The sequence below is a fragment of the Arvicola amphibius genome, chromosome 4 (assembly GCF_903992535.2).
Source record: "Arvicola amphibius chromosome 4, mArvAmp1.2, whole genome shotgun sequence".
NCBI classification, from domain to species: domain Eukaryota; kingdom Metazoa; phylum Chordata; class Mammalia; order Rodentia; family Cricetidae; genus Arvicola; species Arvicola amphibius.
In genome coordinates, this window is record NC_052050.1 from 90,155,098 (window position 1) to 90,171,691 (window position 16,594).

Consider the following 16,594-nt stretch of genomic DNA (forward strand, 5'->3'; position numbering starts at 1 on the left):
CTGAGCTTGCCTATCTGGGCCCCTGCCTGCCCAGGCTAGACCGTCTGTGTCTTCATTCCAGGACCTCATTCCTCCTTAGAAGAGAAGCTCCCACCCCTCCAGGCTTTCCTGTCCCAGAGATGAGAGAAAGACGATGCCTCCGAGCCCCAAGTTCTGCAGAGATTGATGGGCACTTCCAAGCCCATCATGTGTTCAGCTGTCCCCTGCTAATAGCCCTGACCTCTATCTCTACTCAGCCTTTGGCCATAATAATGGGCCCTTATGGAAAATGGGCCCTGGCACACTACCCCTCACTGGCCCTGGTAATGAGACAGGACAGATGCCAGGAGCTTGTATTCCTCAGTAGGCCCTCATCTGTGAGACTCTTCTCACAGATGGACTCAGACCCACCAAATAGCCTTTGTCTGTCCAGGACTGCTTCTTTTGCCTCCTCACCAGCTGGGCCCCACAAAAACAGTATGTGAAGCTAGGGGTACTCTTTGGTGGTAGAATGCTGGCCTAGCATGCCTCATATCCTAGGTTATGGCCTCAGTAGTGACCTACACAAAACAAACAAAAAAGACTGACAGACTAGTCAACCTCTGGCCTGCTGATGTAGCTATTGGTAGAGTGCTTGCCTAGCGTGCCAAAGCCCTGGCTTCAGTCCCCAATATGGCACAAAACTGGGAATAGTGGCACATGCCTGTAATTCTAGCACTTAAGGGGAGACGGAAAGATCAGAAAATCAAAGTTAACCACAGCCACATGGCAAGTCTGAGGGTTGAGGTCAGCCTGAGCTTCATGAGAACCTGGTTGGTTTGGGTTTTTGGTTTAAAACAAACAAACAAAAACAAAAACCTTCCCATGCAGTAGCACATAGACCTGGACTTGCTCTGGGTGCGTGGATACTGGCTGCAAGAGAGTCACGAAATACTTAGTGTGGCCTGCAGATCAAGGACCAGCTTCTCAGGCAGAAGGCTATCCAGAGCCACACATACCCCTAGTCACTCTCTTCAGCAGGTGGATAGATTTGTGCAGGCCTAAGGGTGCTTGGCCAAAGCCTCAAAGCCCCTGGTCTCTGACCCTGTGAGCTCTCACCGGGCAGCCTGCCTTTCCCTGCAGCAGGAGGAGCTTGGCCCCAGGCTCAGGTGGACCCCAGGAACTAAGGTTCACCAGCAGTGTCCAGGGTCAGTCGCATTCCCTATTACAGATGAGGCCAACTAGGGCTCTGAGCAAAGGAGGAATGTACACGGGCAACCCTGCAGCCTTAGAATGAGTCAAGAAAGATGACAGCATGAGTGACCCATGGCTTGTCATTCATTCGGCACCCCCGCACCCCACCGGCATTCACACACACACACACACACACACACACACACACACACTCACACTAAAGGTCTGTGCAGAGAAGAGCCCAGAGAAAACCAGACTCTTAGGACTGGATTTGGCACTCAGTCGGTTGCTATGTGACTCAAAACCTCTTTCCATGTTTGGATCTCAGTTTCCCTGTCAAAGGCAGGAACAAGTCTCAAGTCTTGGAGGCTGGAGCCCCTGCAGTGAGGCTGCCCCCCCACTTCCTGTTTACAGCAGCCTCTAGCTCATCCTTTTACCCCAAAGCCATTACCATCACCATGGCAACCAGACTGCATTTGTTCCAACAGGTTGGCAAAACCTGACGCAAGACTTCACTAGTGGGCGCAGCTCCAGGTCCTGAGAGGAAGGTCAGCTGTCCCACTCCAATTCCTGTCCCTCATAGAGGGGCAGGCAGTGTAGGACACAGAGTCCAGGACCCCTCCCTTGCTCATCTGATATCCATGTCCCGGCAGTGAGGGTCACACCTTTTAGCCCTTTTGCCTGACCTGACTGTGCCAAACTGGAGGTTGGCTGTGAGAATTGAACATCCTGCAGGACAATATTCTGTTCCATCTCCTGGCTTCACAGTGATGGGTGTAGGATTTGACTGGGATACAGTCAGGTGGCAACATCCATCTCACTGTATGCTCCCTGGGAAGAAGGGCTAAGGCCAGGTTGTCACCTCCCAGACATTTCCTCCCCAATTCCCGGTAATGAGGAACACAGGCCCCTACCCAGCACTGCTTTGGAAGCCTGTTCCAGTTTGACCTCCCCAGAGGGGATGGTCTTTGTGGAGGATTTTTAGGCCGGCTTTCCTGATACTCACACTGGTTGGTGTCCTTCCAGTAAGAATGAGATCTTTGGGATAAACTCCAAAGCAAGGTGGCCAGCAGTATCCCAGCGAGGTCAGCTCTGGTCCCCAGAGGCTTACTGAGACCTGGGACAGGCAAGAACAACTCGGCAGCTCTCCATGGGTGGCTGGGAACCCGATAAGGTAGAAACCCTGTCAGGTACGCCCTCTGCCCCAGCTCCAGAGCTAGCACATTGGAAAAGGACAGGCACCTGTTTAACAAAGCCTCCATCCAGGTGACCATCGCTCTGCTCAAGTGGTGGAGGCTGACTGAGGAGGGGGGGTCTAGGGAATAAGGTGGACTGGGAACAGCAGGATCCAGCTACTAGGGCCTAACCCAACCTTCTGCGCACAAACACGGATAACAGTGACGTCATGAGATGGCCCAGGTTAATGACAGAGCTGACTTCCCTAGAAGAGAGCAGCTCCAGACAGTACTGAGGGGGCAGAGCTTTGGTGAGAGGGTTGACTTTGGATATGACTGTACAGAAAACTTCAAGAAACCCAGGCACTTCGTGTCTCCTTTGGGCGACTGTAGCTTCTTCCCTGCGGCCCTGGGAAGGAGACCCCGCGACAGCCTCCTCCCTCGGGGCGGGGTGGTGGTGGAGGGGCTAGCACAGCCCAGCGAAATCCAACGCAGCGCCCCTCTTTGTACCCACCTGTAGGTTACTGAGCGCCGCACCCGAAGCGGGGCCTCTCTGGCCAGCACCGGGTGGGCAGGAAGCCCTTCCAGACCCCAGACGCACAGGGTGGGGGAGGACAGGGCTGGAACTTCTGACCAGCAAACGAGGCCAGGCCCCGCCTCCGCCCGCCCGCGCCCCCCGCCCGCCGCTCTGGTTCTGCAGTGCTCAGTCTCCAGCGCGCGCGGCGGCTAGCGGTCGCTGTGCCTTGGTGTCCCCAGCCAGTGAGACAGCGACGCCAGCAGAGACCCCCGACCCCGTGGTCCCCCGAACCCCTGTCCACGGTGAGTGCTGTAACTCCTGCCCGGTGCCGTCAGACTGCCGTCGGGGATTAGCCTGCCTCCCACCCAGAGAGACAGACAGACAGATGCGACCGCCCCCTCGGGCTCAGGCCCCCTGGCTTCTACACTCCGCTCCCCATGGGATTCCGGGATTGAAGGCATCGGGGTAAAGGGAAACTGAGGCCCTGAGGAAACTGTGGCCGCGCGTGCTCAGAGGGGCGGGGTCGCACGACAGGCGTCCTCGGCTCTGAACGCCGAAGAGGACGCCTCGGGGTCCGCACTGCAGAACGCGGTGGAGGGTTGAAGGGCGGGACCTCACGACCCAGAGAGTGCGCACCTGCGACCACAGTTCCCACTGTCGCCTCTGCTGAGCCGCCAGGCTATAACCCCTCTTCCCAGTAGAGGCCGCTGACTGAAGCGGAGCTGGGGATCGAGCTGGGGACCTCGGAGACGCCCCGCGGGGCTTCTCTGAAGCCTTCGTGGCTGGCTGAATCCCCCAGCGCCCGTGTCCTTCTCACTTTGCGACGACTGTGAGACCTTTGCCCTCTAACGTGAAATTCCTGCCAGGGTAAGCCTTGTTCCTCCCTGGTCGTCCAGGAATTCAGGCCCCACCACTTTTTCTGGGGTGTTGACGTTGTGTGTGTGTGTGTGTGTGTGTGTGTGTGTGTGTGTGGTGTGTGTGTGTGTGTGTGAGAGAGAGAGAGAGACACAGAGAGAGACAGAGACAGAGAGACAGAGAAACAGAGACAGAGAGACAGAGAGAAGAGAAAGACAGACAGACACACACATGCATGCACGCACGCAAGCACGCACAGAAATATTGCAACAGACCAGCTCCCATACTCCCCTCGGACCTCCTGCCTTCCAGGGGGAGAAACCACAATAAAACCGGTGAGGGTAACCACATTTCCCCCTCCCCATCACCAAAACAGCCTACCAGGAGCAACTCAACAGAGACAGGTAAGTAGCAGGTAAGGCTCCTGGGAAGAGTGGACCGTTCTCCATCGGTAGGACATGGAGAGCATCCATCAGCTGCCTGCTGCTGACCTCTGACCTGAGAAGCTCTCGTTCACTTACAGAGATCAAAGTGCAGGTGCCCTGGCTCCCCTCTGGGAAATCAGGGGGGAATAAACGCCTGAGCAACATGCGTAACTGGTGGACCAGATGAGCTGTGCTTGGCCACTGTCTCTCTTGAGGAATGGAAGTTGAGGGGGTTCTGAGGCCAGGGGGAGATCTGGGAATCCAGGAAGACTTGGGAAGGGTCTGGCGGGGTCAGGTGGGGACTGGCCAGGAAGAGGAGGGGAAAGCAGAGAAGACCAAAGAAGAGATCCGGGACTCCACCCTAGCAAGTTAATCTGTCCCACTTTCCAGAGGTCCCTAAGTCCTAAAGGTGTCTCCTCGGCACTCTAGGGTTTGCTAGGGCTTGAGAGCCTAGGAAGACCCCTCTAGCCCTCTCCTAAGCTGCCCTGAAATTCTCTGCCTCACGGCCACCAGATCTTCAAATGGCTGGCTAGAAGGTGACAGTTTAGGATGGGGGTCCTGGCTTAAATCTTGCCTCTGTACAGCTTGCCCCAGTCACAGATAGGAACAAAGTGGCTAGCTTTGGCTCAGTCCCCAGTTCATATAGAAAGAGCTTCCAGGCTGGCTCTTCCTTTGCTTACTGGACAGTTGGGAGCTATGACTCTGGCCCTGGGTGTGAGCAGGGCTCTGGGCACATCCTGCCATACTACTATCCAAGCCCAGGAGGGACAGTGAAATAGAGAACAGAGTCTGAGCTGGGCCCACCAGAGAGACTGGGGTAAAAGGTGGGGGACCAGGGGTAGCGGCTCACTTAGCTCACTGCTCCCCTCTACAGGTTGAGGTTTCCAGAAATTCATGGGTAGCAGTCAAATGCTGCGCCATGCAGGCTGGTGATGGTAGAGGTGAATGATGAGGTCCCTGATTAACCTATCAAAGGCTTCTTTGACAGGTGTCTCTTGGGGCCTGGGCTGGTGGGTCAGAGACGTTAACAGCTGCTAAGAACTGTTTCTGGGCATCAGGATGAGCCGACTCTTACAGAGACTGGCACTGGCATACTGCCGTTAGCCTCATCCTAGCAACAGACTCGGGGTAGGGGGCACAGCTGAACCCAAGCTTAGGACACCACAGGACAATATAGTGTTTGCACAGCAGAGCCTTATATCCCAGGATACCACCTGCTGGTGGTGACACTGGGCAAATTCCCAAGCCCACACCTGTTTCCGTGTTTGAGGTAGGGCAGGGATGTATCCCTTAGCTCCGTGCTTTCAGGCCACTTTTCTTCTGCGTCACATTTGTCTCTTGGACTGCAAGCCCCTGTAGCCCTGTCACACAGAGATGCAGTTGGTGGTTGCCTTGGCAACAGCTCAAGAAGCAGCTGCTTTCCTGGCTTTGGGTGCAGGGGGAGCAGCTCCTCCCTTTAGTTAGGGAGGCACTGGGCCTCTGACACTTGGCCACCTGGGACCTCAGGACTGGCCACGTGTGGCAATAGCTTGCTGGGGCCCCCACATTGGGGAGGAGGTTTGTGGGGCTTCCGCTTGGTCCGCATTCATATCTGCAGCTCTGGGGTCTCACCGGATAGGAACTGGTTGGAGCAAAGGGGTCAGAATGCAGCACCCACCTGGAGTGCTGGCCTGAGCCAGTGAGAATAGTGGAAATAGAGGCAAGATGGAGAGCTTCTCACCACAGACAAGCTCCTTGAAAGAAATAACCTCTGCAACCTCCGACCACTATTGAGACCCTGGGCCAGGAGCAGAACCTGCTGTGGTGTCCATTTCCTGTCTTACGAAATGGAAGTGACAGTCTCCCCTTGCTAGGACTAATGAAACTGTCCTGTGGTGGATGGCAGGCAGGCAGGCAGAAACTCTCTCTCTCCCCCCCCCCCCCCCCTCTCTCTCTCTCTCTCTCTATCTATCTATCTATATATCTATATCTATATCTATATATATATATAATGTGGCCAGTAAGACAGGGACCCCAAAGGGTGGGTACTGTGTGACAGAGATGACCTGGATGGGAGGTAGTGTTTTTCAATAAAAAGAGGGAACCTCTCTGGGGAAGTGTGGGGAAGGACCAGGCCCAGAAGTGGTTGTGTGACCCAGAGTGGGGGATGACAGGGTGGTGTTGCGAAAATAGATGGGAGGCCACTGTATCCTAGGTACCACACTACCCTTCAGTTTGTAAGGGTAAGTGAGCAGCCCTTGCTGAAGGCTATGCAGATATGGATGCCACCAGCTTTTCCTCCCTATTGTGGGTAGATGGGGTCTGGGAACTCATCAAACATAAGAGAAGCAGAGAGTCTTAGATGATCCTAAGCCTGTCACCCCAAAGAGAAGGCTGCCCTCCTGGTATACTATCTCAGAATTGCCACTTTGATCCCCAATGTCCCAGTCACCTACCAGGGCTACAGATGTGTTCAGTCCATACATTTCTACGCCAAGCCTCAAGTTCAGAGTAGAATGGCAGAGGGGAGGCCATAGGGTGAGGGTTAGCATCAGCCTGGGCCTGGCAGAGGGGGAGGCCATAGGGTCAGGGTTAGCATCAGCCTGGACCTGGACTCCGTTTTCAGTTTGGAAGACCATTCTCCTAGAGATAACAGCCAGACTGCTTTGGCAGGATGCAGCAGGACGGCTTGGTTGCCACAGCAACAGGCAGGCAACTGATTCAATGGACTAATAGGCCGAGAACTTGGGATGCAGCTGAATGCTTCCAGCCTACTCCAAATGGGACACATGAACTTCATGCTCTTTTTACTGATTGTAGAATGATAACTCTGTTTCAGGGAACACTGGCCCCTTACGTGTGTTGGATGTGTGTAAGGACTGTAGAGAAGCTCCCTCCTGGGCGTTCTGACCTCAGGGACAGGTGCCAACCCTACCCTGGACTCATAGATTAGTGTCCTGCCTTGCTGTTTTAGCCTCCTGTGTAGAAGACCTGGGTAGTATCTGTCCTGGCTCCCATTAGACAAGGGTGTTGGTGAGGACACTGGAGTCAGACACATTCTGTCCCACTGTCCCAGGTGGCTGGGGCTCAGCGGGGGTACCAGCTGCGATGTGGGTGCAGAACACACCTGTCTCCACTGAGACCCCAGCAGCACTTTCCCATAGAGAACTAACTCTGTGCCTGGCTCCCAAATGCAGGTATCTGTCACCATATCCCAGAGCCACTGTACATGGGCACAAAGGCTATTAAGGTCACTTGCCTAGTGCGTATGGACTGCCACAGAGTCCTGAAAGTCCCCTCCAAGGACTCAGCACAATGCAGGGTGGTGTCAGGCCCCTGGGCCTTTAGCCCCGCCCCCTGTTAGCGTCAGCAATGTGGTAATAAAGCAATGGACAAACCGATGTGCTTGCTGCAGGTGGCTGCCATGTCAGCCTTGCTGGACATCAAGAGCAGCGTGCTCAGGCAGGTGCAGGTGTGCCCATCCTTCCGCCGGAAGACAGAACAGGAACCTGAGAGCACAGACACACAGGAGCCCCCCACAGGGGCCTGGTGGGTACCCTAGGGTTGACTCCGCAGGGTATGTATGCCTGGCCTCTACTAGCTGGCCTGTACACTTGTCCAGTGTCAATCCTCTTGCGTGGGAAGAGGGACCAAGAGGGTCTGAGCGCAAAGCCAAAAACACTGTGGTTGTCCCTTGATCCACTCTCTCCACGGTTCCTTGAATCGTGTTCTGATCCAAGCTTCCTTCTAGGAAACCTGGGGATGGTGTGGAGTTCTTCGCCCACATGCGCCTCATCCTGAAAAAGGGGGATGGCAGACAAGGCCTTCCGTGCCCCGAGGTAAGGACTCCATTTCTGAATGGTCTAGGGACTGCTATTCAGCCCAATCTACTGTCCTAGATCCTATCTGGCCCTCCCCCCTCCTCAAAGTTCTCACCTCACCTCTCCTCTTCCTGGAGTGCCTTTGTCCAGCCAGCTAGAGGGTCTTGGGGCAGCTGCAGACTAAGGGGCCCTTCCCTCCGCACACCTTCATTCAAACCCTCCCTCACAGGTTCTTTTGCGCAGTGGTTCCCCCGCCCCTGCTGAGCCTGTGGACCCCAACCGTGGCCTGAGAGCCCTGACCCAGGAGGAGGTAAAGGGTGTCAGGAGTGTCTAAGCCCAGGTCTGGTGACAGGTTGGTAGTGCAGTTGGGTGAGCAGGAGCAGAGGTGCGAAGGCTGGGGATCCGCTCAGTAGCGGGAGCAGCTGCTTGGGGCTGCTGCACAGGAAGGGCAGCGCAGGGGCTGAGAGACTCTGCCGCGGCAGGGGAACTCAGAGCCTGTTTCCTGAAGGTGGAGATGCTCTACGAGGAGGCCTTATACACAGTCCTGCACCGGGCAGGCACCATGGGCCCCGACCAGGTAGATGACGAGGAGGTCTTGCTAAACTACCTTCAGCAGGTGAGCAAAGCCCCACCCACCCACCCTACCTCACTCCAGGGAGCACTGAGATACACACACACACATACATAAACACACACACACACACTGGTGCCAGTATCACCTAGATGGCAATACAAAATACACACACACATCAATGTGCATTGGGGAATATCCACAGTGGGTAGAGACCTGGTTAGACATGTAGACACAATTGCAGCGGATGCAAGGTGGACACCCAGACATGTTTAGAAAGGACCGGCTGCTACTCAGAGGAAGGCAGAGTAGCCACCGGGTATGTTTCCTTCCCCCTGAGTTGTGCCCTGACTTGTCCTGTTCATCCAACCCCATTTGTGCCAGGCCCTTACCTGCTCACTCCTCTGAATACTCGTAACTGTAGTACCAGCTGGGCAGTGGCCCTGCACATGGTAGGACAGACAGACATTCACTTCTATGGACAAACTCCCACGACAGTTCCTGCCTCCCCCAGGCTCCTACTTACCACTCACCACCTACAGGTGTTTGGCACCAGTTCTGAAGAACACATGGAGGCCATCGCGCGTGTGAAGAAAGCCAAGGTGAGGTTGTGCACCCCCAGGCAAGTGCTGGGTGGCCAGCGGCAGTATCTGGGTGGCAGGAAGGGATGCCAGGGTGGCAGCAAAACTGGGGACTATAACATGCATGCTGAGCCTGCTTATTCCTATGATGTCCCCCAGTACACTTTTCTCTGCAGGCTCCCACATATGCCCTGAAAGTCTCTGTCATGCGTGCCAAGAACCTTCTGGCTAAAGACCCCAATGGTGAGTGGGTATCTGGCAGGCCCTCTGAGTGCCCGGCAGCTGTTCCTGGAAGCTGTGCACAGTGGAGAAAGTGAGGGCCAAGGACTGAGGCACCTGCTCCGTTTCAGGCTTCAGTGACCCATATTGCATGCTGGGCATCCTGCCTGCCTCAAGTGCCCCACAGGAGTCGAGTGGGCAGAAGGAGCAGCGCTTTGGCTTCCGCAAGAGCAGCAAGCGTAGCAGCCCACTGCCTGCCAAGTGTATCCAGGTCACTGAGGTCAAGAGCAGCACCCTGAATCCTGTCTGGAAGGAGCACTTCCTCTTGTAAGGCTCCTACCCCGACGATAGCCAAATACCCCAAATGATGACCACTCATTGCTGCCCAGGCAGCTCTTAAGAGGGATTAGTAACACACCCACTGTCCAAGGGAATAACCGAAGGCTCACAGGCAGATGTTATATCCCTGTGGCCACACAGCTGGTAGCAAGTGGAAATTAGGATGTGATCCCAGCAGTCTGTGTGGAGAACATGATCACCACCAATTGCTCCTGGACATCCCCCTGCCTCACCCTTGTTCATATGTGGCCAGGGAGTTTCATAGACATTTCTCTGTGTTCTCTGCAGTGAAATTGAGGATGTCAACACAGACCAGCTGCACCTGGACATCTGGTAGAAGACCCTGAGCTTGGCAGGGCGTGGGGAGTGGTCACACCCCTAGTTTGGGCAGGAATGAGGGCTGGGAACTCCAGTCAAACTATCTTTCACCTTTAGGGACCACGATGATGACGTATCCCTGGCGGAAGCGTGCAGGAAACTGAATGAAGTTATTGGCCTGAAGGGCATGAGCAGGTATGGGGTGGGGGGAGTGGGGAGTCATAACCCTAGGCCTGTGCATTCAGCTTAGCTGCAGGGGTCAGTGGCTTTCCAGGACCACCAGAGTAATACCACCCTCCTGTCATCCCTGCTGTGTCCAGATACTTCAAACAGATTGTCAAGTCGGCCCGTGCAAATGGGACAGCAGGGCCCACCGAGGACCACACTGACGATTTCCTGGGATGCCTCAACATTCCTATCAGGGTGTGTGGGGAGGGGTGGTGTGTGTGGGTTATTAGGATTCTTTATGGGGATGTGGGGGTGCCCCAGAGCCCTTGGGCATCTCCAGTGGCAGTGCCCTATGACTCCCATAGAGCATCCCACTCTTTTGGGGCTGGAGGAGGTGGGCTGCACTGGGCACCTACTCAGGAATGCTGAGTAGCATTCCCTTCTCTCCAGGGTCCCAGAGGGTATCTGGTTTTATTTTGTCTTTAGTGAGGTTTGAAACACCCTACCACTGAGCCCCCTTTGTGGTTGTGTACGAGGGAGAAGGGGCGGAGTCTCAAGGTCTATACCTTCCCCCTCCCTCCTCTCAGGAGGTGCCCGTGGCAGGTGCTGACCGCTGGTTTAAGCTGGAACCCCGCTCTAGTGCCTCCCGTGTGCAAGGAGACTGCCACCTGGTCCTCAAGCTGATCACCACCCAGGTGGGATGCCAGGGGAGCCTGCACCCCTGCCTGCAAGGCTGAGGCAGAACTGATTACAGACCTCAGGTTCTGCCTTCCAGAGGGACACTGCTATGAGCCAGCGTGGACGCTCCGGCTTCCTGTCCTACCTGCTGCTCCTCAGCCGTGTGCTGCGGTTTGAGCACCGAGTGGAGGAGGTAGTGGGTGCCCCTAGGCTGCTGAGTAGAGAGTAAAGGGCCCAGAGCAGAGCAGGGATGGAGCGGCTCTCTGACCTCTGCCCATCCTGGTTTCCTTCTCCAGCCCAACTCCAGCAGTTGGCGTGGCGAGCTTAGTGGACCTGGGACCACAGTCCTTTGTCTGCATGGAGCCCAAAGCAATCTGTCACCCTTGCAGCTGGCAGTGCTGTGAGTAGGCAGGGTGGCCCTTGTGGGTAGACCCTTCTGAGAAGGCTGTAAGTGGGTGGAGCATGGGAAACAACAACGCTGTGGGGTGGGACCTGTTACGCAGAGCAGACCACAAGCCTGGGCTCCTACAGGCACTGGCAAGTCAGTAGCCGCCACCATCAGTCACGCACCCTGGACTACGGCTACCTGCTGGGGCTGCTGGAAGATGTGCAGGCGCACTGGGAGGAGGCGGCTTCCCTACCCCAGGAGCAGGTGGGCACGGGCATGGCTACAGGTCTGTAGAGTTCGCTAGGAGCTAAGGGACAGAGCCCTGCCCTCGTAGGGCTTGAAAACATGAGCTGTGTAATAGGGGAGAGACAGCTGTGCAGTAAGGAGGTGGCGGTTGCAGCGGAGTAGCTGTGGAAGGATGTCATGAAGGGTCAGCCTGGGCTGAGGGCAAAGCCTCTGAGGTGGTGAGTGTCTAAGCTGCAGGAGCAGGTGGGTGCTGGCAGAATGGAGCAGATGAGACAGGAGCTATGAAGGCGCCGGGCTTGTAGGTGCAGTGAGGGGAGAGGGGCAGAAGCAGTGAGTGGGGCAGCTAGTTGGGAAGAGACTGGGCTAGCCACACGAAGCAGTGGTGTTTCCGTGTCTTATGAGCAAAGCTGCCTTGGATCCTGTCCCTGTCTCGACTCTGAAGAACCCATTGCCCGCAGGAGGAGAGCCTAGCCGACAGCTTCTCTGCCTTCTCGCAGTTCGGGCTGAGGCTGCTGCGCCAGCTCCGAGTTTACTTCCCTGCCACCAACAGCACGGCTGTGTATCGTTTGGGGCTGCTGCTGAAGTGGGTGTCGCACAGCGGGACCAGGGGGCTGCAGGGCTGGGGGTCGGGGTGGCCTCCTCAGCTGGCTGTCCTCCTCAGGTGCCTCGAGAAGGTACAGCTCTTCCAGCCAGTCTTCGCCGTCTGTCCCTTCGAGACAGAGCTCAACGTGGACATAGCCGCGGCCCTGAAGGTGTGTCTGGATCCATCTTGGCCCTCCCTCCCTTGGCCCCTGCCAGGGTCTGCTGCCCACAGCCACTTAATCTGACTCTCGCCTTCAATCCACTGTGTTGCTTTACTGGCTGCTGCTACAGCGGGGCAACCGGGAGTGGTACGACCAGCTCCTGAACACCAAGTGTCCTCGAGAGCAGGTGTGGATCTGGAGGGCATGGACTGGAGACACAGGGCATTCAGGGGCTCACTGGTCACTCCAAGCCTGGCTTTCTTGCAGCCTGGGCCGCAGCGCCTAGCGGGGCTTGTTGAGCTTGCAGACATCATCTACGAGGACTTGCAGTCCTGCTATGGGGTCTACGCCAGCCTCTTCTACGGGTAGGCCCTTCCCTTGGGTGCTGCTGCCAGGCCAGAACGGGCTGGGTTGGGAGGGTAGGGCTGGCTGTAGGGGAAACGGGTGTCTGAGACATGTCTTTTGCAGTATCCTTAAGGTGGACTTCTTCACTCTTACCTTCCGGCAGCTGGAACGTCTGGTGAGGGGGGTCCCTTATCCTGGGTGCTTGTGGGAACTGGAGATCAGGGAGAAGCCCCTGGTTAAGAGGGTCCCTAGGTTAACTTGGGAAGTTGCCTAACTCCACCATCTGAGGCAGGTGGCTGATGAGGCATGGGTACTGACAGAGGAGCTGAGCCCCAAGATGAACCTAGAGGTGGCCTCGGGGCTCTTTGAGCTCTACCTGACCCTGGCAGATATCCAGCGCTTCTGGAGCTACATCCCTGGACGGTGGGTACCCTACCTGGAACTGGTATCCCCTTAGCTCTGAGCCTGGAGACCTCTGGGTGAAGGCATGTGAGTACCGATAGGCTCTGAGCGAGTGTTCACTGCAGGGAAAGCCGCTCGCTAGCCCTGGCTGGCATCCACACCCCGTTCCTGCCAGCCGTGAAGCTCTGGCTGCATGTGCTGAGGGACCAGGCCAAGTGGCGCCTGCAGGGAGCTGTGGATGTCGACACGGTGAGTGTGTGCTCAGTTGCATGGTGCTGGCTCATCCTGTACGCTTGCAACATCAGCCCCCTTCTGCCTTTGTAGCTGGAGCCTGTGGATGCTGCCTCCAAACACAGCAGCTCCGCGGCCACCGCCAGCCTCTGCCTCACTCACATCCAGGAGCTCTGGGTTCGCCTAGCCTGGCCTGACCCTGTCCAGGCCCAGGGACTAGGGACTCAGCTCAGCCAGGTACGTGGGCTAGGGATAGGTGGGGAGCAGATCTGGAGATGGGGCAGGGGCGGGGCCCCACGCTCCCAGCCCATCTCTGTCCCAGGACATGTGTGAGGCTTCCCTCTTCTACACGGAACTGCTGAGGAAGAAGGTGGACACCCAGCCCGGGGCTGCTGGTGAGGCTGTGAGTGAGCAGGTGAGTGGCTGGATGTCAGGTGAGGCCAGCAGGTGGCTGGGTGGGGTCACCCCCCCCACTCCCTTGGCAGCTGCCCAGCTGCCCCTGGCTATCCCTTCCCAGCTCTGTGTGGTCCTCAACAACGTGGAGTTGGTACGCAGAGCTGCGGGACAGGCACTGAGAGGCCTGACATGGCCTGAGGGGGCCAGCGGGCTGGATGGAGGGCTCCCCCGCCCTCTGCTCAGCTGCTTGCAGGCCCTGGATGAAGATCTCCAGCGGGAGGCCCACACCGTGACAGCACATCTGACTTCCAAGGTGGGCAGAGGGGTGGGGCCCGGGACTTGTAGCTATGTGGGGACTATTTCTGAATCCCTACGCTTGTTCTGAGCACCACCCCTCTCTCAGATGGTGGCAGACATCAGGAAGTTTGTACAGCACATCAGTCTGTCCCCTGACTCCATTCAGAACGATGAGGTAAGTGGAGGGGATCGGCAGGGAGGGCGAAGGCCAGGGGCAGGCTGGAGTCCAGTTTGGCCCACCCTGAGGACTCCTGCCTACAGGCTGTAGCCCCACTCCTGAAGTATCTGGATGAGAAGCTGGCCTTGCTGAATGACTCGCTGGTGAAGGAGAACCTGAACAGGTACCAGCTGGGTAGTGGGGGGTGGATGGGGCGGTTGCTGGCCCAGGGAGTCACCCAGGTGGTGTTCCTCCAGGGTGCTGGAGGCCCTCTGGGAGCTGCTTCTGCAGGCCATTCTGCAGGCATTGAGTGCAAACAGAGATGTCTCTGCTGACTTCTATGGACGCTTCCACTTCACACTTGAGGTAGGGTCACAAGGAGCTCTCCCTGCTACCCCTCTAGGACACTGAGCTTGCCGGGGTACACAACAGCTCCATTGGCAGCTCTTCATCCCTACAGCCCAAATACCTTAGGACACCAGTCCCCACAGCTGTCTGGCCTCAGATGCTGACATTTCCCAGGCTCCCTGGGAAAGTCTGAGGTGCCTCAGATTTGAGAAGTGGCTTTGCCTTGGCTCCTAAGACCCAGGGCTTCCTGAGTTCACAGGTCTTCAGCACAGGCCAGCCCTCTGACAAGTCCTTCTTTCCCTATTGTAGGCTCTGGTCAGTTTCTTCCATGCTGAGGGCCAGGGGCTGCCCCTGGAGAACCTGAGGGATGGGAGCTACAAGGTAAGCTTTTGGGTGAGCTCAGCCTGCTGCCCTGAAGTAGGCATCCTTGTGCAGGTGAAACCTGAGGCGGCTCAGACGGCTCTGTGAGGGCACCTGACTGCCCTGTCTGGGACCAGAGTTACTAGTGCCAGCTTCCCTTGCAGAGGCTGGAAGAAGAGCTGCGGCTGCACAAATGCTCCACCCGAGAGTGCATCGAGCAGTTTTACCTGGACAAGCTCAAACAGGTGGGACGACATGCCATTGTCTAGCCGCAGGCCTGCCCTGAGACCCGGTTGCATTCACTGGATTTTTCCACTGGCCTTTCCCAGAGGTCTCTGGAGCAGAACCGGTTTGGGCGCCTGACTGTCCGATGCCATTATGAAGCAGCTGAGCAGCGGCTAGCTGTGGAGGTGCTGCACGCAGCCGATCTCCTGCCCTTGGATGCCAATGGTGAGGCGCAGCAGCAACAAGGGCGAGGGGCCGGGGAGACGTGTGGCTCACACTGTGTCTCCTAGGCCTGAGTGACCCCTTCGTGATAGTGGAGCTTGGCCCACCACACCTCTTCCCACTGGTCCGCAGCCAGAGGACCCAAGTCAAAGCCCGGACATTGCACCCAGTGTATGACGAGCTCTTCCACTTGTGAGTGCCTGCCCGGCTTGCTGTACCCCATGCCTGTGCCGTTTGGCTGCAGCAGGCTCCTGACTGCCCTGTCTATAGCTCTGTGCCCGCAGAGGCATGCCGCCGCCGCGGGGCCTGTGTGCTGTTCACGGTTATGGACCACGACTGGCTGTCTACCAATGACTTTGCTGGGGAGGCGGCCCTTGGCCTAGGTGGTGTCAGTGGCATCGCAAGGCCACACGTGGGAGGGGGCATGAGACCTGGGCAGCCCATCACACTACACCTGCGCAGGCCCAGAGCTCAGGGTGAGTGAGACGCCGTGGGGTTGAGGGAGGTGGGCCTGGCCCATACTGCCTTCCTCATGCCCACCCTCGTATCCACCTACAGTGAGGTCTGCACTGCGGATGCTGGAAGGCCGCTCCAACAAAGAGGCCCAGGAGTTTGTCAAGAAACTCAAGGAGCTGGAGAAGTGTATGGAGGCTGACCTCTGAGCACCCGATGCTCACAGCCTGGCCCTCCTCCCGTCCCTGTGGGGCCGCTCCCTCACCATGTGACCTGCCTGCTCTGGTTGTGCTCTGTGGCTTCTGTCTGGCTGTGTCTTTTGGTGTGTGCTGCGAACCCTTTGTGCCCCAGCATGCTCCACCTTGAATATGGGCAGTCAACTCAGAGGAACCTGGCCAGCATCTGCCCATGGACACAGAGCAGGGTGGATGGATGGGACCTGACCCTAGTGGGCTCACCTCCCTGGAGCAAGGGTCAGATGCTCTCTGTGGATTCTGCCCCCTAGAGGCCATTAGGTGGTATCTGGAGATATTTGTAGTCACAACTAGGGAGTGGAGGGTACTGGTGCCAGGGGTGGAAGCCAATGTTGTTGTTCACACCCTTGTAACCATCAGTCAGCCTGATGAGAAATGATTTGTTCCTCATGACGGTAGTGCCACCGGGGAAGCCTCACTGGGGAGGCCCTGCCCTGCAACCCCAGGATAGGTCTCCATTGGCAGAGGCAAGGTCAGGGAACAAGTGGGAGGTTAGCAGCTGCCAGGGCCCTAGGCAAAGGGTGAGGGTAAGGGTTTCTCCCACCTGCAGCTTCTCTCTCCTGATCTAGATGCTCTACCCACAGCAGGTGAGCAAGGGGCCAGTTGAAGGTTACTTGCGTTCTGGTCCCCACCTGGCTCCTGGGCCCAGGAGAGTTCCTCCCATAGCCAACATGAGGAAAGGGGCATTGCCCACGGGTGGAGATCAGGGTGAAGGGCTCTTGGCCAGCT

At 57.0% G+C, this 16,594-nt stretch overlaps 1 protein-coding gene across 1 annotated transcript; it reads left to right on the forward strand.

Annotated features, from left to right (window-relative positions):
• Nucleotides 1-7,527: 7,527 nt before the first annotated feature.
• Baiap3 (BAI1 associated protein 3) lies at nucleotides 7,528-15,820 on the forward strand. Its single transcript, XM_038327851.1, has 33 exons — nucleotides 7,528-7,652; nucleotides 7,855-7,942; nucleotides 8,154-8,234; nucleotides 8,433-8,540; nucleotides 9,038-9,097; nucleotides 9,253-9,319; nucleotides 9,427-9,622; nucleotides 9,923-9,967; nucleotides 10,070-10,147; nucleotides 10,273-10,375; nucleotides 10,708-10,815; nucleotides 10,896-10,991; nucleotides 11,095-11,198; nucleotides 11,330-11,450; nucleotides 11,891-12,015; nucleotides 12,094-12,184; nucleotides 12,306-12,362; nucleotides 12,443-12,540; nucleotides 12,644-12,695; nucleotides 12,813-12,943; nucleotides 13,048-13,171; nucleotides 13,247-13,390; nucleotides 13,476-13,568; nucleotides 13,671-13,862; nucleotides 13,953-14,021; nucleotides 14,108-14,187; nucleotides 14,261-14,369; nucleotides 14,661-14,732; nucleotides 14,876-14,956; nucleotides 15,041-15,161; nucleotides 15,227-15,350; nucleotides 15,429-15,634; nucleotides 15,717-15,820. Exons 1-33 carry the CDS (start codon nucleotides 7,528-7,530, stop codon nucleotides 15,818-15,820), a joined length of 3,453 nt encoding a protein of 1,150 aa, XP_038183779.1.
• Nucleotides 15,821-16,594: the final 774 nt, after the last annotated feature.

Bases quoted from the DNA above. Each gene is read 5' to 3' on its own strand.
- Baiap3 (XM_038327851.1), top strand. From the start codon at position 7,528: ATGTCAGCCTTGCTGGACATCAAGAGCAGCGTGCTCAGGCAGGTGCAG. The intron at 12,016-12,093 runs GTGGGTGTCGCA...TGTCCTCCTCAG, and splicing joins CGTTTGGGGCTGCTGCTGAA to GTGCCTCGAGAAGGTACAGC. The intron at 14,957-15,040 runs GTGGGACGACAT...GGCCTTTCCCAG, and splicing joins ACCTGGACAAGCTCAAACAG to AGGTCTCTGGAGCAGAACCG.